Below are 27,294 nucleotides of genomic sequence, written 5' to 3'. Positions count from 1 at the left end.
TGCATAGGGCTGCATGATTAATCGAATGCGATTGTCATGCGCATTTTGATAGTAATGCCGGTTCTGTAATCAGCAGGAAATCATCATCACAGGCTTTTAGATGGAGCAGAATTTACTACACATAGCCGTAGTTCACTGACAAGTTACGCAAAAAAATCGCAGATGATTTTATTGCGCGATTCTGAAATCGAAGAAATCGTTCGCGATAATGACAGCTGTTTGCGTAGCTTCTCAGTGAACTACGGCTCTGTGAAGTAAATGCTGCTCCATCTGAAAGCATGTGAAAATACCACATTTAATAACATATTTTTACTCCAAACTCACTTCATAACGTCAGTCGAGTGTTTGAAATAAATCCTTCTGTGAGATGATGTGGCTTCTTACACAGAATAAGGCACGCAACATATTTCATAGTATTTAAGCAGGGATAAAGGCATTGCATTATAAATATACTTTATTTTAATGAAAATTATAATAATAAGAACTCAGATAAACTGTATATTGCCGTAGTCGTGTGTTTATTAGTCACATTGAATCAATGAAAGCAGTTGAATCTTCTGTTTATTCAACTGCAGCCATAGGCATTTTCTGGGTTTCTTCTGCGAGGCGTATTTGGAGTTTCAGCGCAAGAGCGCCCTCTGGCCTTTGGATGGAGATTTACTGCTGATCACAGAACCGTGCTTCACTGAAAGATACGCATGCCAATCGCAGCTTCTGTCGAATCGCGATCTCGATTCCATTTCGATTTATCGTGCAGCCCTAGTGTGGACTAGTCTTAACTTTTATTAAGAATATCTCTTTGGGTTTGAGACTTTAGTCTTTGCAACTTTAGGGATCTTATCTATTCACGAACAGTTTGTAACACTCCAAAGAGAAAGGAAAACTTGAAATCGCATCATATGACCCCTTTAAACAACGTTTTTGGGCCTTTGAACATTGTAGTTGCATTGCTGTCTATGCAGGGCCAGAAAAAAATAAGGATTAAAAAATATCTTAATTTGTGTTCCAAAAATAACTAGTAATTAATGACATAATTTTCATTTTTGGGTGAACTATACCTTCAAGCAGCACAATATTTTTCAACATTGATAATAATAAAAATATGTCTCTTAAGTATCAAATCAGCATATTAGAATGATTTCTGAAGGATCATGTGACACTGAAGACTATATATATATATATATATATATATATATATATATATATATATAATTCACATGTATGTTTAATATAACTATTTAGAATTTTTTCTGTGCATATGGCAGGAAATGAAGTGACTTCTTGCACACACAGACACACCAGTGCACAGCTAACTGCTTACTCAGCACTTACAGTAGGATGTGGGGTAGGGGTGTGTGTGTGTGAGTGTGGGTGTGTTTTTGCTCTCTATTTGTGTTTGGTTCTCATTCCTTCAGATTCCAGTCTGGTCAAGTCTGAAGGTTTGTTAAAAAGGACTGTGACATAAGCGCGCGCACGCACACACACATACACACACACACACACACACAGTCTGGTTTGCTATCCTTGTGGGGACTCTCCATAGGCGTAATGGTTTTTCTACCTTACAGACCGTATATTCTATTGCCCTACACCAACCCTACACCTAAACCTACCCCTTAGAGGAAACGTTGTGTATTTTTAGATTTTCAAAAAACATTCTGTGTGATTTATTAGCTTGTTTACACGTGGGGACCTCAATTTAGGTCCCCACCGTGACACGAGTCCCCATGAGTCTGTGTGTATTCAGGTTTAAGTCCCCACCAGAATAGAAAAACAGGTACACACACACACACACACCTACCTCCTAAAGTCAATAGCCAGTCGTTCAGACTATAAAATTCCTCTGACTATGTTCTGAATGTTTGCTGATGTCTCATTTTACACCTCATATAAAATCATATAAAATCACTACACAGAAACTTTAAACCCAGTTCACCAGGTTATGTGAAAACAGCCTACAATGTGGTGTTTGATGGATTTTAGCAGAGCTGGTGTCTGCATTTGATAATTATTTGCATGTGGTCAAAAATAAAGCCAATAATCCTGCTTCTGGTCTGAAGAAACATACAGGCTTAGAACAACATGAGGGTGAGCCACTGATGACAGAATTGACAGTTTTTGGTGAACTGTTCCTTAAAAGTCACCTAGATCCTTCTTCATAAACCAAGTACCTTCATTTGCTTTGATATTTTTGTGTTGAAATTATTTAGATGGATTTATTTGAAACTGTTGATCAAAGCCTTTAGCAGTGCAGCTCTTTGTAAAGACTGATCATGAACATCACCGTGAAGTCCAGAGATTCAGAAGATTCCAGAGCAAAACCAGCATCTGAGCACACCCCGAAAAACAGATGCCTTACACCCTGGGGATTCTGGGAGTCTGCACACCAAATACAAAAATAGCTGGTTTGTGGACCATGACCTGCTCTTTCCCTGAAGCCTCGGTGTGAGCCAGCAGCAGTAGGGCTTTGAATTATGGTTATCAAGAATGCAAAACTAGCATGAACATCCTGATCACATGTGCATGACCACACGGCAGTGGTGCACATCGGTTTTGTGTTTAAATAAAGCTGTGGCCAACGTGAATTCTCCATTCCTGATCATTGCAGGTGTGTCTGTTTGTTGTGCAAAGACAGAAAGTAACACAGCGCTCAACCAAACACTGGATATGAAAACAATGCACCACTGTGTAAATGTATATGTACAAATAGAAAATATCAGTTCACAATTTTCAGTCAGCTGCACTGTTTTCTGTTCTGCATTTCAGATCTGGTATTTTATCAGTCTCATATAAAGTGTGGGAATTTTAGTTTGTAGGACTGTAGGTTATATGCAAGAGGGTTGGGTCACAATGCTACTGACTAGGCACTTAATTAGGATGACAATCTCATTTTACAGCCATACATATTCAGATAGATGCCTTTAACCGCTGTGTTTTTGATTGTCCTTAAGCAGATCTTTTCTCATAATTAATTAATAATTTCAGTTACTTTAACCAGCTGGTTCATTCACTAAACCTTCACTTCAAATTGAAAACAAGAAATTGACTAAATCATGCATATTTTTTAATGGTTAATATTTACACTACCATTCAAAAGTTTGGTGTAAGATTTTTTTTAATGCTTTGCTGCATTTATTTGTTTAAAAATATAGTAATTTAATATATTTAACATACTTTAAAGTGTAATTTATTTCTGTGATGGCAAAGCTGTCGTTAGTGTTGCTTCCTTCAGAAATATTGTTATAAGTTGATTTCGTGCTGAAGAAACATTTCTTATTTTCAATGTTGAAAATGGTTGTACTTGTACTTGATATATATTTTTCCCATGAGATATATTTTATGTCATGATGAATATTTTGTCAGGTTTCTTTTACGAATAGAACGTTCAAAAGAACAGCTTTTATTTAAAATATAAATATTTTATGTCTTTAATGCACTTTTCATCAATTTAATGCATCCTTGCTATTTTATATAAAATATAAAGATTTTTGTTTCATTTTATCAATAGGTAGGCCATCTAGAAATAATTTAGGTTCCCATGATCATTTGGCTATAAGTTCTCTGCCTATTTCACACATTGGCCTAAACACTAATATTAAAAAGTCATGTTTATTTGCCATTTTTGACATAGCCACAGATTATAAGCATGCTTCTTCTGTCTTTAAAATGTATGCCACTTTGTTTGATATTTTCTTATCTAATGCGATTATATTGTAGCATCAAGTGTATCACAAGTACTTGTTATTGTATACATAGGTGCATTTTTACAGGGCATTTATAATATTTTAAACATAAAGACTTGCATTGTGCTACAGGAGATGTTTCTGCAGCAGGAGCAACTAAATTCTTGTGTTTCTAATCAGCATTTTTATGTTTTGTGTGTGTGTGGATCCAGTGAGAAAGTAGGAAAATGTAGGTCAGTTGTTTTTACAAGGGAAGGAGATGCATGTGCATGTTGACTCAAAAGTTTTCAGCATGTGTTAGTCTTTTAACTGCAGTTTGCTGGAAGTCAACTCACTCATCTGCAGCTAATGAGCTGAATGAAGCCAACCGTGTGTGTGCAGAGAAACGTGTGCTTGTGCTCGGGTGAAACACAGAAGGATTGTTTGCATCGGTTTATGGTCTCCTATCTCCATTAAAGGCTTAGGTTAACTCGATCTCTCCTGTCTATCTGTCCGGTTTAAGAGGATCAGTGGTGGTTTGTTCTGTCTCTCTGTCATACACAGGTCAGGGACTCCTGTAATCTCACCAGGGTGAAATGAATTCAGATCTACTGTGAGTGAATTACTGTTTAAATAGTCCATATCTCTCTCTCTCTCACACACACACACACACACACACGCACAGTTTTATTGCAGTCGTCGGGACAGATTACAGTGCAGGTTATCTCGACACTCTGCTCCAGTTTTGAAGGTTTTTGAAGTTCGAAAACATAATTCAGAGTTTCAGATAAACAAATAATGTAGAAAATGTCAAGTGTGTTTATGGTTTTCTTGGTAAAAACCACAGTTTATCCTGAATTCGCATACAGCGGGATCCAAACATCTAAAACCACTAGTGCAAATGCTTCTCTTTTGCATTTGTTTCTAATATAACGCTACATTTTTAGTTACAAAATACATTATCAACATTTCTAAGTATTTGATTTGCCCACATTTTACATTTTTGATCCGTGTTCTCCAGCATGATTTGAGAATGATCCAAAGAAAGTCTTGTGCTTCAAGGGAAACAAGAACATCTTGACCTTTTGTACAAATGAGTTCAGTGACAAATCTGCTGAGATTTCTTTACTTATACACTACCAGTCAAAGGTTTTTGAACAGTAAGATTTTTCATGTTTTTAAAGAAGTCTCTTCTGCTCACCAAGCCTGCATTTATTTGATCCAAAATACAACAAAAGCAGTAATATTGTGAAATACTATTCTTACTATTTAAATGAACTGCTTTTAATTTGAATATACTTTAAAATGTAATTTATTCCTGTGATTTCAAAGCTGAATTTTTTTCAGGTTTCTTAGATGAATAGAAAGTTCAAAAGAACAGCATTTATCTGAAATAGAAATCTTTTGTAATATTTTACAATATTCCTGAAAAAATGTACTTAACTGTTTTAAATATTGATGATAATAATAATAATAATAAATGTTTCTTGAACAGCAAATCAGCATATTAGAATGATTTCTGAAGGATCATGTGACAGTGAAGATTGGAGTAATGATGCTGAAAATTTTGCTTTGATCACAGGAATAAATTACATTTTTAAATGTATTTAAATAGAAAGCAGTTATTTTAAATAGTAAAAATATTTCACAAGATTACTGCTTTTGCTGTATTTTGGATCAAATAAATGCATGCTTGGTGAGCAAAAAAACTTTAAAAATCTTACTGTTCAAAAAATGTTGACTGGTAGTGTAAATTTCATTTGATCGTGGTGATCTAATAATATTTAATTTCATCATTTCTTCTTATGTCAGTATTTTTTTATTTTTAGGTTTATATGGATAAAATAGAAAGTTGTTCTCAGCCGTTTGGACCTGATTGCACATAAGCCCAACAGAAATAGCTTTTTTTGTGTCTGTTTACTAGTCATGTGCTTTTCATACCAACGATAACTTAAAATAACTTATAGACTTACACACTGCTTAGTGTGTGTGAGTGTCTCTTCCATCATTTACACTAAGGATTATTCAGTTGAGCTAATTAGGACCAAGCTGACCTTGTTAGAATAGTGTGTGAATGTGTGTGTGTGTTTTTAGCTTCTACAAGTAAATGTAGGTCAGCTCTCAGGGGTTTACTCACTTTCAGACACATGCAGAATATTTGGACCGTCTTTCTGATGAGATCACATGAACACGAGTCCAGCATGGAAACTGCCCTTTAAAACACTTGGAAGACATACATAAACAAAAACTATGAAATCCAAATAGATTTGTGGCTTTTAGTCCATGTGGTAGTTTTGAGGCAGTCTTTGCAAGTGTAATTCTAAATGTTTTACTGATTCTTAAAGTTAAAATTTGTAGTCTCTTCAAGGAAAATGGACTCCAAATATTGATGACTCATCCTGCACTACTCAATTTTCTGTCCAATCAGATGCTCTCTAGAGTGTGAATGTCCCTCCCCATCACACTATTTGCAACTGTGTAGAAAACTTATGGCAGTGCTGTAACTATATATGAGAAAATGTCCATTACATCAACATACCCGCTAAAATCACAATCCATTTTTTCCCCCATGTTATATTAATGAGTAGGCTATTAGTTCTGGAAATGTGCCTAATTTTCTTTTATTTTCTTTAAACAATATATATTTCAATATATCTTCAAATCTACCTTTAACCTGGGATATGTATTACTTCTTTTTAGGTAAGGGAAAATTTTTTGATATGTCCCAGCAGAACATCCTGTTTCAATAGGAAATGCATCAAGAGAGAAAACTGTTTTCTTGAAGTTGAAGTGTGTTGTTGTTGTTTTTCATTAAAAAACTCATTTCTTTAGGTGTATAATTAATAATTAATTATTATATTATTATTTTGTATTATTGTTATAGTATTTACTAATATTTGAATCAGCTTTTATTTTTATATTTACAGTTTTCATTTTAATATTAGTTTTATTAATTTAGTTTTGTGATTTTTATTAGTTCTTTGTTGTAATATTTCTATTTTGCTTTGATATTTTTTATTTCAGTTTTAGTAATTTTAATATTTAGTACTTTAGTACTTCAGCTTAAACTTATTTTAGTTCTACATTTTTAAGTTATTCATCTAATATTTATAGTTTGTTTATTTCAGCTTTTTATAATTAATGAAAACAATTTTTAATGGTTTAGTTTTAGTTATCAGTGATGTGTACTAATGCATCGGCTAATCCCGGTGTTCTGTCCGGGCCCGTAACCTGAGCACGGTTTCACCCCTTAGCACTGCCCTTTCAGACTTACAGTTACAGTAGATGTGCGTGTAACCTGAGTCAGGAGTGATGGAACCTCAGGGTTTCTGATGAGAAACGAATGAAATTGATTTTGCTCTAATTCCCTCTGTGCTTTCAGAGTCTCTGCAGCATCTGCCAGAGCGAAAAACACACAGTCTCTGTAGAAGAGTGTGTGTAACGGAGCTGTGATTGAGTTTGGATCCAGCTGAGTGGAGTGAGACACGTTCATCTAGGATGAACAGTCTCTGTTCTTGTGTGAGAGGTCATTGAGGGCTGTTAGACCTTTATAGGAGGTTGTACATAGTTATTAGAGGGGTTTGATTGACGTGAGTGTGTGCAGTGAGAGACACAGCGCGCACGCACACACACACACACAACTCACCACACCAGCTGAAATAATCAGCCTTTGTACTGAGGAAAGAGAACATAAAATTGCCTGTGTGGCCATTGTTTCCTGTCATGTTTGTTGGTGGTCTCAATAATCAACCTCTAAAATCTATTATTTTTACTTCATGTATTTATTATAAATATAGTGTGTGTTGACTGTTTAAAACTACAGTATGTAATTTGTTGAATTTGTGACTAACTTGAAATATGGCTGTGTTTTTACACGGCGAACCTAAGCCAAATTTACTCACGTTTTAGAAATAAGAATTGCATTTTGCATCATTTTCATTATAATTAAGTAGATAATCATCTTCCCCAATTATCTTTAGTCTACTACAATTTAAAATTTTCATTCTCATTACTGTAATGCAGAAACACATACGTTATTTAAATTGTAAAGTATATTTGCAAAGTAGAATTAGAAGTCTTCTACACATGACATTATCTGTTATACTCTAATTAATTTATGCTAATTTTCATTTAGGAAAATCATGCCTAGACAGAAGAGATTTTTACTGTGCAGAGTTTTTTTTTTATCATCTTATTAATATATTAGTTTTTGGGCTAATGTTAGTGTGTGTGTATGTGAGAGAGAAATGTGTGTAAGTTAAGTCTACTCAAAACCGCTGTGTGTTCCTTTGTTGCGGTCAGAGTTAGCATGCTAATCGCTCAGGGAAGAAGAATGGCTTTTGTTTGTTTGTGTGTGTGTGTGTTGAAGTGAGAATGTTGTGTGAACAATACCAGCCTTCAGATCACTCAAGAGATTGTACTGTGTGCCTCTCTCTTTCTCTCTTCCTTGTCCTCATAGTACCTGGTATGTGATTTGAATATATAAAGTATTTCTCATTAATATTCTATGAGGTGAATGCATATGGGTCCGTTTCCATTGGCTTCCCTCTCTGTACAAGCTGCTCTGGGGCCTCTAGGGGCCTCTCTGGTCCCTTGATCACTTCCCTCTGTGACATTCCTGACAATACTGACTCATCTCTGCTCTGACTCTCTCCCTGCATGACTGACGTTATCTCATTCTCTTTCTGTGATAGGATTCTCTCCCTCCACAGTCAGTGTGCAAAGGGACATTTCACCCAAAAATGAAAAATCTTGTAATTTATTCGACCTCATAGTTGTTCCAAATCAATAAGACCACAAAAGGAAATCAGAATACTCACATTCTTTTCCAAACTATTAGTAAATGTGCTTGTCAAGCTCCTTAAATGACAAAAATCGCCATAAAAGCATGCAACTTGTACATTATATTCCAATATTCTGAAGTCATTCATTAGCTTTGTTCGAGAATCAAATGGAATTCTCTTGCAATTTGAATATGCGCATAAATTTGTCCCGCCTGCGTTATTCAATTTCGGAGCTTTGGCTAGAGGGAAGATTATTGGCAAATAATGACTTAATGTCTTTTTTTTTTTGGTCTGCTAATCCTTTAATTCTGGAAATGTTTGGCTCTGTGATGCAAATGTGGGAGTTGAGATTCTTTCCTCATTTGCATTTTCACTGTATGTGTTAAAGGATGGATGTCTCTCAGTGCAGTGTTGAGGTTTACTGCAGTGTCAGAGCGAGGGTGTGTGTTTATTATGTTTTAGTAAATGATTTTGGCCCTTTTGAGCGGTTCCTCGTGCCTAAAATGACAGACACTCAATGGAACGTTTTGTAAACAGTTTTGTATGCAAGTTTCCAGAGGACTGAAATCCCTGAACCCCACTTTATCAATCCCATGAATTCCAGCTGTTTTCTGGACTGATCTGTTCCATTTGAAAGCTGCTATGGGCCTGTTTTCAGCTTCAGACCTGATTCAGTCTTGTAGAAATTCTCCCTGCTGAGTTTTAGAGTTTAGTTTGGCAGTAGTTGTTCTTAGGAAGATTGAGTTTTCTTTGGAAATTGAAGGTTCATACAGTGCATTACTGATAAGAAAACAAGATTATCAACTCACATCCTGTTACAGGCGCAAACATATGGATCACATTCCTAAACATTTACTGATAAACAGCAACTGAGTGCCTGTTTGTAAACCAACTGTAAAGTGAAGAGATAGTTCACTCAAAAATGACAATTTTCTCCTTTAGTTGTGCTGTAAACCATGGTACTTTTTCTACATGCTCATTACAAAGATTGCTTCTCGATTAGCCAGGATTTATTTAATACACGAGTTTCACAATTTGAGTTGAAATACTGAAATAAATGAACTTTTCCACGACATTCTAATTTATTGAGATGCACCTGTATAATCACATATTTGTGTAAATAAGGCTGTTGTTTTTGTCTGTAGGCTGTGCAGTCTGACTTTGAAGAAGCTCGTGGTGATGAAGGAACTTGACAAGGAGCTGATTTCTGTCGTCATTGCAGTCAAGATTCAGGTTAGTAATCAGCTTCATAAAGTGTATGTTGTTTTTCAACAGCAGCATGTCTAGATTTTTTGCAACAAAGAGCACAGCATTTACAAGTTTAGAGACAATAAACATATTCTAAGAGGGTTACAATACATGAGAAATGAATTAAAGTGCATAATATCGTAAAGTGTAATAAAGAGTCATAAAAAAATAAAATTTTCGTCAATACAGAATGATGATAAATTCCTTATGGCATAATTTTCAAAGTCCACGGTCCAGAAAGCTTTTCAATAAACAAAATCCCAAATTAAGTGGATAATTGTTTCTTCAAAGTGATGACCGAAGGAACAGTTGGGTGAAATACAGATAAAGAGACTGTTTGTGCCTGTAGGGCTCCAAGCGAATCCTGCGCTCTCATGAAATAGTGTTGCCCCCTGCTGGTGGGGTGGAGACTGATCTCGCTCTCACTTTCTCACTACAGGTAAAGATATCTTCAAAACACACTTTTTCAAATTGGTCCGTCATAAATGGCTCTGAACTAAAACTTAGTGAACTGCCTAGTTATCTACTGCTTACATTGACAGCTGCCTTGCCTGACAAAGAACCTCATAAGTGATTGATTTGGAACACTCTACATCACTCTTTGCAATGCATTATGTATACAAGTAAACATGCTGCACTGCTTTAAAAATAAAACAAAAGGAAGATATCATGGAAACAGCCTTTGCTTTGAAAGTTTGTCTGACACCTGTAAATGCTCCCTGTGTAGGCAGCTTACTAGGTTTTGAAACAGGGCCAATATTGCTTTTAAGACATCATCATTTCAGTGTGCTCTGAATCATACTAGAGTTTTATTATGAAATTGAGTTGGATGTTTTTCCTGTCTCTCTCCTGTGTGTACATGTTTGTATGTGAGTAGTACCCTCATTTTCTGAAGCGCGAGGGAAATAAGTTGCAAATCCTGCTTCAGCGGAGGAAGAGGTACAAAAACCGAACAATTTTGGGTTACAAGACGTTGGCTGCTGGTTCTATAGACATGGCAGAGGTATTTCTGATTTCTCTCAGTGAGGTTAATAGTCACTTTTGAAGCATATACAATGCTTAAATGCTGATTTGTTTGTGTGTGTAGGTGATGCAGCATCCTGCAGAAGGTGGGCAGGTCTTGGCTCTTTGCAGTAATCAGAAGGAGTTTCTGGGTAAAGTTGCTGAGATTTGGATCTATTCCCTGTCCAGTCAGCCTATAGACCATGAAGAGGCAGCCATTCTGGGACAGAAAATCAAATGTTCTGGTAAAATCATCCATACATGCACATACATTTTTCATTAGTCTATGACATGTCCCTGGCAATAAGAAATTGTGTTCTTTATGAGAGATGTGAAGTTTTACACTAAAGGTGTTTTTTTCTGTATTGTGTATTTTAGTGTGACAGATTTATCAGATTTAAGCATGAGTTACTGTGCACATTATTCATAAAATTAAGTTAATTTCTTACAAAAAGTTTATTAATGATTATTCAAAATGTACAGTATATTCTGTTTCAGACCAGCCATACAAATTCTCTTTTATAATACTAAACTCATCATTTAAATCCATTGGTTTCATATATATATATATATATATATTCTTTGACCTTAATGTTTACTTGAAGTACACCCTGAGTTTTTTAATTTACTTTTTTTTTTAATTACTTTTTTTAGCTGAAACCCTCATGACCAAACCTCAGTTTGGGAGACCTTCATTATGTTGCTTTTGCATACTTACAGTTTTAATGTCCTTTTATTTTTATTTTTTATTTTATTTTTTTATTTAAAGCAAAAATATATCTATTAATGTCCATTTATTAATTATCAAGCATTATTTAAAAATCATTCTTAGCCAAAATGTCAATAGCGGTACATCACTAGCTGGAACACTGCATTGACCAAACAGTATTCAGGACTGGGCCTTTCCTTTTTCCTTTTTTGACTTGGTAGATAATTACTCAGAAGAAGAGTATGAAAGCTTCTCATCGGAGCAGGAGGCCAGTGATGACGCAGCACAAGGACAGGTGATTACAAACACCACACAAGCAAAGCAACCTCACTTCCCTCTTTTTCTGCTGACTCGTGTGTGTGTGTGTATATACATGCTCCTCAGGATCTTGAGGATGACGAGTACGAGATGAGGAAACCAAAAAAGCAGAGGAGGTCAATAGTCCGGACGGCATCGATCACCAGGGTAAGAATGCCAGAGAACAATGAGAATTTACTCCCAGTCATCGCTGTCAGATGTGATCGTGTAGTAAACAGACTGTTAATATGAGTGTGTATGTCTGTGTGTGTGTGCTTCTCTTTCTCCATTAGCAGCAGAACTTTAAGCAGCGCGTGGTGGCATTGCTCAAACGGTTCAGAGTTTCTGATGAGGTGGGTAAATATAGAGTCTATTTGTTTTTTAAGTGTATAAATACATGTTAGTCAGGTTGTGCAGGTTGACCTGTGTGGTGAACCGATATGTTTTGTACACTTTTTTTCTCCCCATCTCAGTGGACCAAATCCGTGTTTGTGTGCAACTTAGTTTATGTTTAACTAAATGTACTTTACTTTAGATGTACAAAGACCTCTCACCTCTGACATGATAGGTAGTCTAAATATTATCAAGTCATGCCAAGCCACCTGTCATTATAATGTTATTATTAAATAATTAAATGATCAAGTCAGTTCAATTTGATTCAGTTCAGTTCATCTGATAGTGTCAGTGCAGTCAAATCAATAATATTACTGAATTTTAAGTGTCCTTTAAAACCACAACTAAGCATGCCACAAGAATGGCATGGAACTCAGACTTCCATCAGGTGACAGAAATGGAGAAAAAACCTAAAGAGAAACCAGGTTAATAAATAAGTTGTAGGAAGGTGATTTCTTTTCCTGTTGTATGATTCTGTTCAGTCTGTGTTCAGTCAGCGGACACAAGGCCTGACCCTTGCCTGGCTCCACAGATTAATTTAGCCATGCATAATCAGCACTGCTACGGAAACCGAATCCTTGTTTGCCGATAATCTTGCAGAGTGGAGTTCTGCACAATGAGAGCAGGACTGACACAAGGACTTTGGCTATAATATTCTTACTGCTTCTGCAGTGTATAGTATGTATACTGTAAACATTATGCAAATATATATAAATGCGCTGCTGTAGTTGCCAAAATTGCACAATTTTTACCCACAAAAATGCCCACAATGCAAAATACTGGATTTGACCCTCAATTTTCACTTTAACAAATTTTTTTGAACCGTTAATGTTGACACATTTTACACATAATTGGTAAAAAAAAAAAAAAAGGGGGTATAAAAAAAGTTTAAAAATAGGCAGTATACAGTATATCCACCATAGTATTCAGTAAATAGTAAGCTAGTATTTGGTTCCTACACCATTCTATATATTCAACAATTTCGACATATAACCAGTAAGCATGAAAAAAGAAAATGCTGCCCACAGCAAAATAAACACATGGCACTTTGGGTTCAGAGGTCAGTCCTCTTCTGAAGGACAGGAAGTGTGTGGTGATATGCAGAAGCAGCAGTGACGTCCAGCGGGACAGAAACATGATCTCATCAGCATTATGTCTCAGGTTACTTCCTGTTCTGACAAGACACTGGTTCTTATTATGGAACCATCTGAAACCTGACGAAGATTTTCACAAATATTTTATATTAAAGGAAGTTTAGCATTTAGAACTGTCAGTAGGGGTATGTTTGGAATTGAATACTGGCTTACAACTTACTAAATATTGCCCAGTATATACTGTATACTGACTACTATTTCAAAAACAGTAGTATGAGAAATGGTATAGCCATTAATCAATGAAACATCTCAAGCAGTAGTATGCTGCATTGTTGTCACATGACCTCCTAATGTTGCATGTTTAATTTAGCAAGTGGAGTCCCTGTATAATATGGAAATGTATTTTAGTCCACTTTGTGTAAAACAGTGTTGTTATTGTGAACTATACAATATGTTTTCTGTTAATCAAAATAAAGCTGAAATAGAATAAAATATAAATATTGGATCAAAAACTTTGAAATGTTGCCTTGACAAGCCACCTAAAATGAAATGTTTAAATACTGAAATGACTTAAAACTAAAACTAAAATAAAAATAAATTCTGAAAATAAAAATAAAAAATCTAATAGAAATATTTTTAAATATTTTTTACTAATAAAAATGACAAAAATTACTACAAAATGTACGATTAAAATTAAAACTAAAAAAATAAAAGCTAAATATGATTTCAAGAATACATTTCTAAATAAATACTGTAACAGTAAATAACACTGGTGTAAAAATTTTATTTGGTAGTCCAGTCAAATAATAAATAAAGAAAGAGGTAAATGTGAGTTAAGTGTAAAAAATTACCGTGAATTTAACGGAAAAAGACTAAAAATGCTACAGTAAAAGCCTGTTAAATGGTTAACGGTAAATTCCCCTACCATATACGGTGAAAAACTGTATTGGACATACATTTTACGGTAGTATACCGTTTTTGGAAGTGAAAAATACCGTATAATTTACAGTGAATAACCGTAAATTGACATTCCCAGAATTCCCTGTGTTACATTTCAAATTTGATGTTTTTTTGTTGAAATAACTATGTTTCTTCTTAGTTTTTTCTTATCAGTTTTGTATATTAGGGTTGTGTGTTACACCTAATGTTGTTAAATTAATGTTTATTGCATTATTTCAGTTTCATGTGTGTTATCATGATGGTGTTTGGTGTTTGTGTGAATGACACTGTGCACCTTCTATATATGTTATTATTTAAAAGCTGCTTGTGATGGGCTTTGGTTCATCATGTGACTTTCTCATCACCACCTGCATTTGGTGGTTATCAGTGTATTACAAAGGTGCAAAACAGATTTCAGTACTTCAATAGGTTGGTATATTAACATTATATCAGTTAATGAAATTACGGTATTTAACTGTAAATTTAAGTTAAAACTGTAAAACCTAAAACGTTGCTACCATATTTTTTACGGTGAAATTCCGGCAACCACAGCTGCCGTTTTTTTACCGTAAATTTTACGGAATTTTTTTTACAGTGTATGCTATATCATACTTAATAAACAATGGTAATTCAAAGTACATTACATAAAAAATATTTTATTTTATAACCATCATGTAATATGAGTATGTAGTTTATAACATCTATATAGTAGCAGAAAGGACATTAGTGCATTTAACTCAATCAGCAGCAGCTTGTTAAAATCTGTTAAGAAGCCGGATTTACCCTGAACATTGATGGTTGCAAACAAAGTCCTTGATTGATTTCCTCTCTCATTAATAATATCCAGGAACATCACATGCCGCTTTGGGATCGATTGCCCTGCAGCTGAGTCTGAGCATCCTCTGTTTCATCAGATTATGCTTGATCCTCTGTCTCACCATCCCTTTCATGCAGTTCAAATGAGGAATAAATAATGTTTAAATGTTTGTAGGTGTTAGACTCGGAGCAGGACCCAGCCGAGCCGCCTCCAGAAGTAGAAGAAGATCTGGATCTGGAGAGTTTAGAGTTTGAGAATCCGAGTGACAGTGGACCAGATCTGGACGATGATGAAAGTGTTCTCAGCACCCCAAAACCCAAACTCAAGTATGCTAAGAAGAGAGTTTGTTCATTAGTGTTTATTTAGTGCCATATCTGTTAATGTTGAGATGTGTGTTATTTTATTAACCCTCGTGTGCTTACCTTTTTGTGTCTGTGTGTGGTTTAGGCCATATTTCGAAGGAATTTCTCTATCCAGCTCTCAGACAGAAATTGGCAGCATTCACAGCGTTAGGAGTCACAGAGAGCCACCCAGTCCAGTAAGAACTCATTCATGTGTTTAGAAGATATTTAAATGCACATATAACATACACTTAAATTGACTTGAAATAAAGCTAATTATACTAACCTAATACTAACCTTTTCCAAATATATATGTGCCATTCAAACGTTTGGGGTCAGTAAGTTTTTTTTTTATTTATTTATTTTTTTTTTAAGAAATTTACATTTTTATTCAGCAAGAATACATGAAATTGATATTTAAAATAGTATATATATATATAATATTTGTTATAAAATATTTATTTTTCAAATATGTGCTCAGAATGCTAAAAAATAAATATTTCCACAAAAATATTAAGCAGCACAACAGATTTCAAAATTGATGGTAATAAGAAATGTTTGTTTGTTCAAAATCAGCATATTGGAATGATTTCTGATGGATCATGTGACACTGAAGACTGGAGTAATGGCTGCTGAAAATGTAGCTTTGCCATCAAAATTATACATCTAGAAATATTAAAATAGAAAACAGTTATTTTAAATTGTATTAATATTTCACAATACTGTTTTACTGTATTTATGATAAAATTAATGCAGCTTTATTGTGCATTAGAGACGTCTTCAGAAACATTAAAAAAAGTCTTAACCCAATGTTGGAATGGTAATATATATATAGACATTTATTTTTAACCAGTTTTCCCCATGAGGAGGACGTATAAGCTAGGTTAGAAACATAAACACTTCAGTTTAATCACTACTGAGCTAACTCTCTCTCTCTTTCTCTGTTCAGATGGATCCTGATAAAATAAGGGCTGTAGGTGGAAAGTTTCAGATGGATAATGAATCTGATAATGTTTCAATGGTACATCCTTCACTAATATAAGATATTCACTGAATATCAGATCAAGACTTACATGTGTGTTTTGAGATGAGCTCTGGCAGACACTCTAAAGCTGAATCACAGCTAATGAATCACCCAATCTGAATCAACATGTGGTGTGGTGGCAGCAGTGCAAAACAATGTCATTTTGTACAAGTGTCAAACTCGGATTAGGAAAAATATAAAAAATTATATCATATACCTTTTCTGCCAATATACCTTATTTGGCCTTTAAAATGTGCCATTTTATTTGACACTAAGTTTCTTGTTTCTTTTGCTGCCCTTTCTTGTCTCACAACTTGTGGATATGAGGGTGTTAAGACAAATTTCTGTGTATCAGTTTAAGCTGTATATATATATATATATATAATTGACTAAAGGTAAATGTCAGCTAAATTACTATATATATATATATTTATTTATTTATTTATTTAGTCATTTACCGAGGTGTGTAGTGGAGTAACAAGCACATGATCAGTGGAGCAGTGTCGTGTGTAAATAAGGTCCAGTTGGTTGCCTGATTTGTGAGTAGCCGTAGTTAATACTCGCTTGAGATCAAAAGAAGCAAGATGATTTGAAATGTATGATTTGAAAGAATAACACTGCACTGGTGTGCCACAGTCATTTACTGAGACAGCAGTACACTTCAAACTTAGAGATTTCAAAAATATACAGATAAACACAGTAACTACTTCTCTTTGTTCGTTGAGTTTCTCTCACTAGTTTTTGAATGGAAAATAACTGCAGCTTGTTACAGCCAAGGCCACTAATTAAAGAACAAGTTGCTCCTTTATTATTTCACAGCTAATTTAGAAAGTTTCGAAACTCTGAAGATGATAGTAGCAAGCCGAGAACTTTACTGTCATTCAATAATCTTTAGTCTGACTCAAATCATCCAAATGTGATCACAAAAGTCCGAATATTAAAGAAAAGTAGTACCTTGCGTGATCCCCAAATTATGAACTCAAAACAAGACAAAGTCCCTTTCATTGAAGGACAGAGTCCCCCAAAAAAAAAGGAATACATTTGTGGAAATTTAGTGTCTGAACATATATATATTATATTATACTCACACACATACATTATAAAAACATAAATACTGTATTATTCATTCATTTAGTGAAAAACTTGGTTATTTTACCCAGCCTTAAGGCTGTATTTATTACATTGTATAATGTGTAACGTGTTTTATTATGTGTGTCTTTGGGCTTTAGGGTCATCCTGAGGTTGTGACCCCTACCACTGAACTGGAGATGATGGACAACATGGACACTTTTATGGAGAGATTGCCTCCTACTGGCCGGATGACCAAAACAGAGTCACTTATCATTCCATCCAACCGGTGAGGATACATAAACCCTTTATTACTGCGGTTAGATGAAGAGAGTATAATATATCTTACCTGTTAAAGATTACTGTCAAGGTGCCGTACATTTTCTTTCTTTTTTTAAAGGGGTCATAGGATGCTACATGCACTTTTACAAGTTGTTTGAACTGAAATGTGTGTTGGCAGTGTGTGTACACAACCACCCTATAATGATAAAAATCCACCCAGTGTTTTTTTTTAAATCTGGTTAAATGTTTTCCCCTTTCTCAAATCGAGCCAATCTCAGATGCCTGTCTGTGTGATGTCACACAGACAGGCCCCTCCCATGATAGTTTGATTGACAGTGGCGTTTCAGCACAGACTGGACTGGCGTCTTACCTTAGACCCGCCCTGAGTGAGCTGTCATCAGTCCACCATTGTTTCACAATTCACATTGTTTCGCTGGAGCAGATGTAGACAAGAATGACTCCTAAGCGATTGAGGTGTTCTGTTTTTGGATGTAATAATGAACATAGCAGTAGTCATTTACTCCCGACATCTGAAGACGCAGTGGTTTAACTTTGTTTCTGAAGGGAATGCGCCCCCGATCTACATAAATCTATCTGTCTATGTTCGCGCGAATCATTCGTGATCTACAGAAGAAGTGAGTATATTGTTTTGTAATGAATCTTTGCAAATCGCCTTTCCTAATAATGTGCTAATTAGCAAGTTTCACGATGAATGCGGCTAAAGTAAACAGTCCCTCAGAGAGCGGCTCGGAAGAGAGGGGCGGGGTCAACAGATATGAACAGGTTTAAGTGGAATGACATGGCACCACAAGAAAAGCTCCAGCTGAAAAACTGCACTATGGGCCTGTTGTCAGATGTAAGTATTTTGGAAGTGTATCCACTAAATCATCTTATTGTGTGGTTTATTGAAATCGCTTATTCATATTATGGCTTGATGTCCTGTTTTAGGGTACACATCCAATTCTGCAAGAGGAATGTCATGTTAAGGATGCCCTCTCACGCATAGTTGTTGAGATGATCAAGAGAGAGTGGCCGCAGCACTGGCCTGACATGCTTAAGGAGATGGAGGCCCTTACTGCTATGGGGGTATCTCAAGATTTTTGGCTAACATAAAGGGTGATGTTGTAGGACTGGGGTGCTAGATCATGCTCCTGAAGATATGCCTTCATGTCAGAGTTTAGTTACAACCCTCCTCTTAAAGGGGTCATAGGATGCTACATGCACTTTTACAAGTTGTTTGAACTGAAATGTTTGTTGGCAGTGTGTGTACACAACCACCCTATAATGATAAAAATCCACCCAGTGTTTTTTTTTTTATCTGCTCAAATCTTTACCTCTTTCTCAAATCGAGCCGATCTCAGATGCTTGTCTGTGTGACGTCACACAGACAGGCCCCTCCCACGACAGTTTGATTGACAGTAGTGTTTCATCACAGACTGGACTGGTGTCTTACCTTAGACCCGCCCTGAGTGAGCTGTCATCAGTCTGCCATTGTTTCACCGCTGGAGCAGATGTAGACAAGAATGACTCCTAAGCGATTGAGGTGTTCTGTTTTTGGATGTAATAATGAACACAGCAGTCGTCATTTACTCCCGACATCTGAGCCGCTGAAGACGCAGTGGATTACATTGTTTCTGAAGGTAATGTGCCCCCGATCTACATAAATGCGTCTATGTTCGCGCAAATCATCTAGCCTCATCTACAGAAGAAGTGAGTGTAAGGTTTTGTATTGAATCTTTGCAAATCGCCTTTCCTAATAATGTGCTAATTAGCAAGTTTCACGATGAATGCGGCTAAAGTAAACGGTCTCTCTGAGAGCAGCTCGGAAGAGAGGGGCGGGGTCAGCAGAGCTCATTAACATTTAAAGGAAAATGCTACAAAAACGGCTTGATCTGAAAAGAGCTCTTTTTGATAGGGTAAAAACTGTGTTTTTTACACTACCACTGAGAAATTTTAACCAAACTATGTTACAGACTTTTCATTAAGACCTTAAAGAATCATATCAACTTGTGGAAAATGGGCATCCTATGACCCCTTTAAACAAAGCTCCCTCTGGTGTGTGTTTTTGTTTACCCTGTTTAGTGTTTTTGTTTTTAAAAACCTTCTGCAATATGATCAACTTTCTCTCTTCATCTGAAGGGTGGAGCCAAAGTTGGCAGGGCGACGGGGGCGGAGCACATCACTTAAAGAGAGACAGACCAGTCGACCGCCCAATGAGAGAGCCAACAGTCTGGACAATGAGCGTTTGCTTGACACACGCTGCCACCTACAGGTCAGATAGAACCTCTCTGCACACAACAAATACTCCAGTTACTAAACAGAAGCAGCCGTTTAGCCGCAACTAATTTTGGTCTCTGTTTGGTTTGTGTCCGGTTAGATTCCACGCAAAACGGTTTATGACCAGCTGAACCACATCCTGGTGTCAGACAGCCATCTTCCCGACAGCATCATCCTCATTAACACCTCAGACTGGCAGGGCCAGGTATGATTGACAGCTGTCAACACAACATGACGGTTTCTGTGATGGCACATATTGCGAATTATCAGCTGTTGATATAAAGCTTACATATTGTACATTTTGCTATCATTTTATATAGATTTTTATTTATAAAGATAAAGCATAATACAGTTATTTTTGCTGCAAATTCTACAAAAACACACATTGTTTTTTTTTGTCTTTCATAGTGACCAAAACTGAAAAATACAAAAAATAATCAGTATAAAAAATACAGTAAAACAATATCTATTTGCAATTTAAAAAATAATTTTTGAATATATTTTCAAATGTAATTTATGTGATGGCAAAGCTGAATTTTCAGCATCATTACTCCAGTCTTCAGTGTCACATGATCCTTCAGAAATCATTCTAATATGCTGATTTACTGCTCAAGAAACATTTCTTATTATTATCAATGATGAAAACAGTGGTGCTGCTTAATATTTTTTGTGCAAATCGTGATTGTGGAAACTTTTTTGATTTAATGGAAGGTCCTCATTTATTTGAAATGGAATTAACAATGTAAAACTCTACTGTCACTTTTGATCAATTTAATGCATCCTTACAAAATAAAAGCATTCATTTCTTTTAAAATAAATTATACCGACCCCATAATTTTGAATGGTTGTGTATATTTTAATAACCATGACTAAATTAATTTACTAAATTCATAAGCATTTGGAATAATAAGCCTGCCATCAGTACAAAAACAGACTGACTTATGTAACCCTTTTCCTGTTTTTTTGTCTCAGTATGTATCTGAGGTGTTACAGAATCACGGTCTTCCTGTTGTGTGTACGTGCACCACGGCTGACATACAGGCTGCGCTCAGCACCATCATCTCTCGCATACAGAGATTGTGAGTCAGACGCTTCGTTTCTTCTTCATACTTTTGCCATTTGGTTTTTTTGCCATTAGGTTTTTTTAGGATAGGCACACACTATGTACTTATTTCTCCTTTTCTCTTTCGCTCTAGTTGTAACAGTAACTCAGTCACACCGTCTCCTGTGCGGATCGGAGTAGCAGGAGCTCAGCATTACCTGTCTGTCGTTTTGCGTTTGTTTGTGGATCACCTGACACATAAAACCCCCGACTGGCTCGGATACCTGCGATTCCTTATCATCCCTCTTGGTAAGTGCAGGAGTCATGGAAAATAATGAGCAGTCACTGGCCAATAAAACATTACCAGAAGAGCTAAAAAAAAAACATTTGTGTGTGTGTGTGTGTGTGTGTGTGTAGGGGTTCATCTTATATTATTTAGTATTTTAATTAATTAATTAATAATGAGTTTTAAATATATTACAATTGTATATGTATATATATATATATTATTTTTAAAGGATGTAATTCTTAAATAGATTAAAACATATAAATATAAATTTATATATTTTTTTAAACCTATTATATATGTAAATTAATTTTTCTTTTTATTTTCTTTTTATATCAAATAAATAATTCATAATATCAAATATTTTAAAATTCTAATTTTTTTCTATATAGTGTAATATACAGTGTTTTACTTCTTAATAATGTTATTTTTAAATATATTGAAAGTGTATATACATTTACATGCACGCACACATTTTTATAAATGTAAAAATATGAACATTTTCTCTTTATTTTCTGCCAACCTTCTCCAGCAGTTCAGGACAGTCCAGATGTGGTTTCCAGGGTAACACAGTACATGTTGGGAGCAAACGGAGCTCATCAGCTGCCCATAGCAGAGGCCATGCTTACCTATAAGCAGAAAAGGTGATACACCATGTACAGAGCAGCCCAGATCCATATTTTTTATAAAAAAGTTAAACCTTTCAGAGGAGGCAACATAAATGTTTTGTGCAGAACACACTGAATATGAAATATCAGTGTGATTGTAACATGGTACCACTCTATAATAAAACGTATTCAAAGATTATGACTATCCACAATTGTATTTGGCTAAATACAATTAAAAGAATATCAATAATCTCTTGATATTAAAGTGCTTTGAATATGTGTTATTAGAGGATGGGTTCATTTTCAGATGCTTTGAAGATGCAGGTATCTGGTTTTCACTCAAAAACGCACTCGATCCATTTTGTTCGTTTTTCCAGATATTTGCATCTTTTTCATGAGCATCCTCCTCCTTAAAGTCATGTTTGGACAGAAAGCATGTGAATGTCACTGTATCTCATCTATGTCTGTAAATAACATACTTTATTTCTCTTTTCCTTGCCCTCTCTGAAGGAAAAAGAGCTTTCATTTTGATTTTGCTGTAAGGTATTGTGGTCCTCATGCCTGTGCTGATACCGTAGCCAATCAGATACATATCACCTTCCTTTCTCTCGCTCGCTCTTCTCCTGCAGTATTGAGGAGAATTATAGCTGAGCAGAGAGATTCTGTTGAAACTCTAGAGATTCCATCCACACTTTATGATTTGTGGTTTATTCAGGGTGAAAACAGTTCAGTGGGCTTCCTTTCCTGTAGCTGCCATATCAAGCATTGCAGTTTCTCCCTTTTATTTCTTCTCCACCTTCTGATGATTTTGGAATTAGCCATTAAATTGTGTACTAAAGGCTGTGGTGTGGAAAGAATCTGAAGGTTTTATTGGATCTCTTGCTGCTCTGGGTATGAATATTACCTCCATCATCCTCTGCACACCTCCGATGTCCTTCAGCAGAGCACACAATGTACCAGAGCCTTTTCAGTTTAAGCTTCTTATTACATTCAAAACCTAAATGTCCTCCAAGGGCCCAGAAAAAAGGACATAATACTTCAATAAAACCTCTTTAGAGGACATCAGGATTCAGTTACAAAGAAAAGGGGAAAATTATGTTAATTATACACAGTTTTTAAGTTTCAGGCCATTTTTGTTCTGTGACACATCCTTCTTTATTACTTGATTACTAGACTAAAACACTGAAAAAATTGTTAATTAAATACATTACTTAATTATACTTTGAAAAGTATTACAGGTTGATTTAATATAATTTGTTATATTTATATGGGGAAAATAATCAAATTGAAATACATTATCATTTACTTTTTTATGTTGACACTGGTTTTGGGAACTTTATTATTAAGAAATATATGTACAGTGCTGTTCAAAAGTTTGGGATCAGTTTCTTGTGCTCATCAAGGCTGCGTTTATTTGATCAAAATACAGAAAGAAATGTAATTTTGTGAAATATTATTACAATTTAAAATAGGATTTCCATTTTAATATACTTTAAAATATAATTTATTTAATAATGAGCAGTCACTGGCCAATAAAACATTACCAGAAGAGCTAAAAAAAAAACATTTGTGTGTGTGTGTGTGTGTGTGTGTGTAGGGGTTCATCCAGTGGCTAAATATCTGGCCAGTATAGACTACAGATATAACAACCTGTTCCAGGACTCAGCATGGAGAGATCTTTTCCACAAACCAGAAGCACCAACATCAGGTAACCTTCTCTGATATACTTATTCACTCTTCATTCTATCCATCTGCAAATGTAAACAAATAAAATATGTACTCTTTCATATAATATATATTTGTATTTTGAATAAATGCTGTTCTTTTTAACTTTTTATTCATCACAAAATAAAGTATCACAGGTTCCAAAAAATATGAAGCAGCACAACAGTTTCACCACTGATAATGAATCGGCATATTAGAATGATTTCTGAAGGATCATGTGACACTGAAGACTGGAGTAATGATGCTGAAAATTCAACTTTGCATCACAGAAATAAATTATATTTTAAAGTATATTAAAATAGGAAACTAGTATTAAAAATTGCAATAATATTTCACAATATTACTGTTTTTTTCCCTGTATTTTTGATCAAATAAATACAGCCTTGATGAGCATAAGAGGCTCCATTAAAAAATATTCAAAATCTTACTGATCTCAAACTTTTGAACGGCAGTGTATATGCTATTGTAATGTTGGTATGTAACTCTGGCATGTAAGGGAAATTTCTGGGTCTTGAGAATTTCTGGGTCCCGGAGGATATTTTCAGTTTGAATAGAAAATCAAGGATGCAAATGATTTCAAATGATTGCACTTTCATGAAAAGGCAGAAAAAATATCTGAGGTGAACAGACTTTATGATGGAGGTAAAATGATTTCTTCATTTTCTGTCTTAGCTTCATGTTCATTTTTCTCCCGTCTAGTGATCTCTCTCTCTCTCATCAGAGTAAAAAGCCTAAACTACACAACACTCACACACTCACAGTCTTGATTCTCCGAGCAGGTGCTTGAAGTATTGCTGCTGATATTGGCTGAATTCTCAGTTATTGGTTTCATCAGTGTCTCTATATTCTCTGGTTTGCAGAGCAATAGACCTTCTGTTACGCCTTTCACTGAGAGCAACTTCTATTTCGGCTCAAATGCACTCTGTGAACTCCCTCTATTTGGGCTTGTGCTGTGTTGTTTTTGGGGTGGTTTGCTGGCACCGATTATTTATTCTTTCTGTTCTCTTATAATTTGCTTCTGGTTTTGGGTTTTGCTCTTCTCAGAGATGGTTTAACACAACATGAGATTTCAGTCTGAATGTAAATCTGTTGGTTGTATTGCAAAATTAGTGTTATACAGTGTATATATATATATTTAAAATAATGCTTTCCCTTAAAAACTCATTTCATGCTGAACAGTGTGGCCATTTCATGATTTTATTTTGGAATATAATGTACAAGTAAGCATAACCATTTTAACATCATTATTGTTGCTAGATCTGTAATCTCTGCATTAGACCATCTCTGGTTCAAGTAGCTTGAATCTGAGCAATGATTGGCTGAGAATGCTTCTTTCTTTTAGTTTTTTCGGGGCGGGTGGGGCAGTGGCATAACGGCAGCAGTCGATTAGAATTATGCTGGCATGACTCGCTTTACAGCATTTCTTTGTAGCATGTCTCAGACACGCTTTATTATTGGATGACATAAAATAGTCAGTTGTATTTAACTGAAAGTTGGGAAGAACTTGAAGTTAAAGGACGCGAAGTTGGAGGGGCAAAGAGTGAATGAACCAGACAAAATTGGACAAAATCAGTCTTGGAAGCCTTTTCTCTTTAGAGATCAAAATGTTATTCTAAACTTAAGGGGGGTTTTGGTAGATATAGTGTGCAGTTTAATGGGGTTAATTTACCAGTCAGTAAAACATGTGTTCAAAGTCCTCTTTCTTTTTTCCTCTCACAGTCCTGATGAAGACTCATGTCAGAAATTCATTCCTTTTATTGGGGTATGTGTCCATTTACAATGATGTTTTTATAGTTTGAAATGTTTTATTGAATTTGGCTCAAAGTGTATTTGTGTCTTCAGGTGGTGAAAGTGGGGATTTTTGAACAAACGTCTGCCACATCTGGTTAGTTATACTGTCAATATATTATGTATTAAATATGGCTGTCAACTGTTAACCCGTATAAAATATGACAAAATAATAGTAAAAAAAAAAAAGATTACATATGTGTTTTTTGGCTTGAGGAGGAAAACACAGATTAACTTTATTCAGAGGCCCAAACTGAGTAAAAGTATGCAATTTCTTGCAGTTGCTTGCTGATATGTATATGGCCAAAAAGTAAGATAAGAACTTCTGATAGCTTATAACGCAAATCAGTGAGATCTTTATAACAGTATAGCAGCTTACTAGCTGTACATAGAATGAATATACATATCTGTTGTCATTCTACATCTCCCAATAATATGTCTTAGTAGGATGATATTTAAATGCTTAGTTTTATGAGCAAAGATCCATAGTTTTTTATTGTCGGGAGCAAAACATAATGCAGTGCAATATAGTCTTGACTGAGAGAGACAAATAAATGTTCCTCAAAAGCCTGATGTATCATTTTTGATGCACTTTATCATGATTTTTCTAACAACAACAAAAAAAAACTATGGATAATCAAATAAACCAGAGTTGCTTCAGTCTAGTAAAATTATCATATTGAAATATTACTAACAATATTAAAAAAATTATTCCTAGGTTTAGTTTATTAGAATGAGTAAAGATTTAACAGAAAAAAACACAGGGACCACAACCTGAAAGTTGGATGTTTTTACAATTATACTAAAAGGCCTTTTATTTACTAAAAAAAAAAACTATCAGATTTCAGATTTTAATATTTTAGAGGCGTTAGAAATGTGTTTATCAAATATGATACAGTAGACTTTATAGGGTTAAAATAGTACAATGAATTATAAAAATGCATGAAAAAAATTCTAATAGCCCTTATGTGAAATATAACCAGTTGTGAACCTAAAATATTTGTTATATCATTTTTATTTATAATTGTTATATTTAAGGTGGTGTATTAATGTTTTGTGCATGTGACTGTGTGTTTGTAGGCGATTCAGATGACGCTGCTCCTGTAGGATCATCTCTTCTCTCATCTACTCCTCCTGCACAGATCTCACCATTACTGAAAGAAGCATCACCAACGCCTCCTTCTTCTCCTTCTGTGCACATGTCCAGGTACAAACACACACAGCGCTAGGTGTCTGAGATCTCTGTAGTCTTCTGTTTTCTCACCTTGTCTTTGTGGCTGCAGTTCTCCTGGAGGAGGTCAGGGGGAGCTGATGGGTCTTCAGGTTGATTACTGGATTGCTCCTTCAGAGAGGAAGAAAGAAGTGGAGAAGAGAGACTCCTCTGCCAAAAACACGCTCAAGTGCACCTTCCGCTCGCTGCAGGTTAGCCGCCTCCCACTGGGCGGAGCAGAGACGACACATCAGCCAACCATGTCCATGAATGTTGTCACCAAAGAGAAGAATAAGAAGGGTAAGACACAGAAACACAATACTTACAGTAACTCATTCAGTGTCAGTCAGTTTATAAAATGTACTGTGTTGTTGAATAAGCATCAAACACACTGTCTCTGTGTTCAGTGATGTTTCTGCCTAAAAAGACCAAGGATAAGGAGGCGGAGTCTAAGAGTCAGGTGATAGAGGGCATAAGTCGACTCATCTGCACGGCCAAACACCAGCAGACTATGCTGAAAGGTGATCAGCCAATCAGAATTCTTCAAAGTAATCGCTACAATTTACAATACAGTCAGTAACCCTTGCTTAGGGGGGTCATAAACATCCTGCAAGCTGCAAAAGTGGAACATTTCAGTGTAAACTCTTTTCTGAACCTGCTACAATGTATTTTCAGCCTTTCAATTTCAGCCTACAGTT

At 35.4% G+C, this 27,294-nt stretch overlaps 1 protein-coding gene across 1 annotated transcript in view; it reads left to right on the top strand.

Moving 5' to 3' along the window:
• LOC107705432 (phosphofurin acidic cluster sorting protein 2-like) overlaps positions 1-27,294 on the top strand; it is a 36,044-nt gene that overhangs the window by 6,750 nt on the left and 2,000 nt on the right. The window contains 22 exon segments of the mRNA XM_016508726.1: positions 9,592-9,679; positions 10,044-10,133; positions 10,572-10,697; positions 10,782-10,941; positions 11,627-11,700; positions 11,790-11,870; positions 11,996-12,055; positions 15,120-15,271; positions 15,393-15,483; positions 16,236-16,307; positions 17,540-17,667; positions 19,800-19,932; positions 20,038-20,142; positions 20,910-21,016; positions 21,134-21,292; positions 21,670-21,909; positions 22,384-22,416; positions 25,318-25,360; positions 25,441-25,483; positions 26,467-26,593; positions 26,670-26,896; positions 27,004-27,117. Coding sequence (XP_016364212.1) covers positions 9,592-9,679; positions 10,044-10,133; positions 10,572-10,697; positions 10,782-10,941; positions 11,627-11,700; positions 11,790-11,870; positions 11,996-12,055; positions 15,120-15,271; positions 15,393-15,483; positions 16,236-16,307; positions 17,540-17,667; positions 19,800-19,932; positions 20,038-20,142; positions 20,910-21,016; positions 21,134-21,292; positions 21,670-21,909; positions 22,384-22,416; positions 25,318-25,360; positions 25,441-25,483; positions 26,467-26,593; positions 26,670-26,896; positions 27,004-27,117 — 2,453 coding nt within the window.

The sequence above is a fragment of the Sinocyclocheilus rhinocerous genome, unplaced genomic scaffold, assembly GCF_001515625.1.
Source record: "Sinocyclocheilus rhinocerous isolate Xijiao unplaced genomic scaffold, SAMN03320098_v1.1 scaffold564, whole genome shotgun sequence".
Classification (NCBI taxonomy): Eukaryota; Metazoa; Chordata; class Actinopteri; order Cypriniformes; family Cyprinidae; genus Sinocyclocheilus; species Sinocyclocheilus rhinocerous.
Note: the sequence above shows the minus strand (reverse complement) of the source record. Positions and strands in the feature narration are given on the sequence as shown.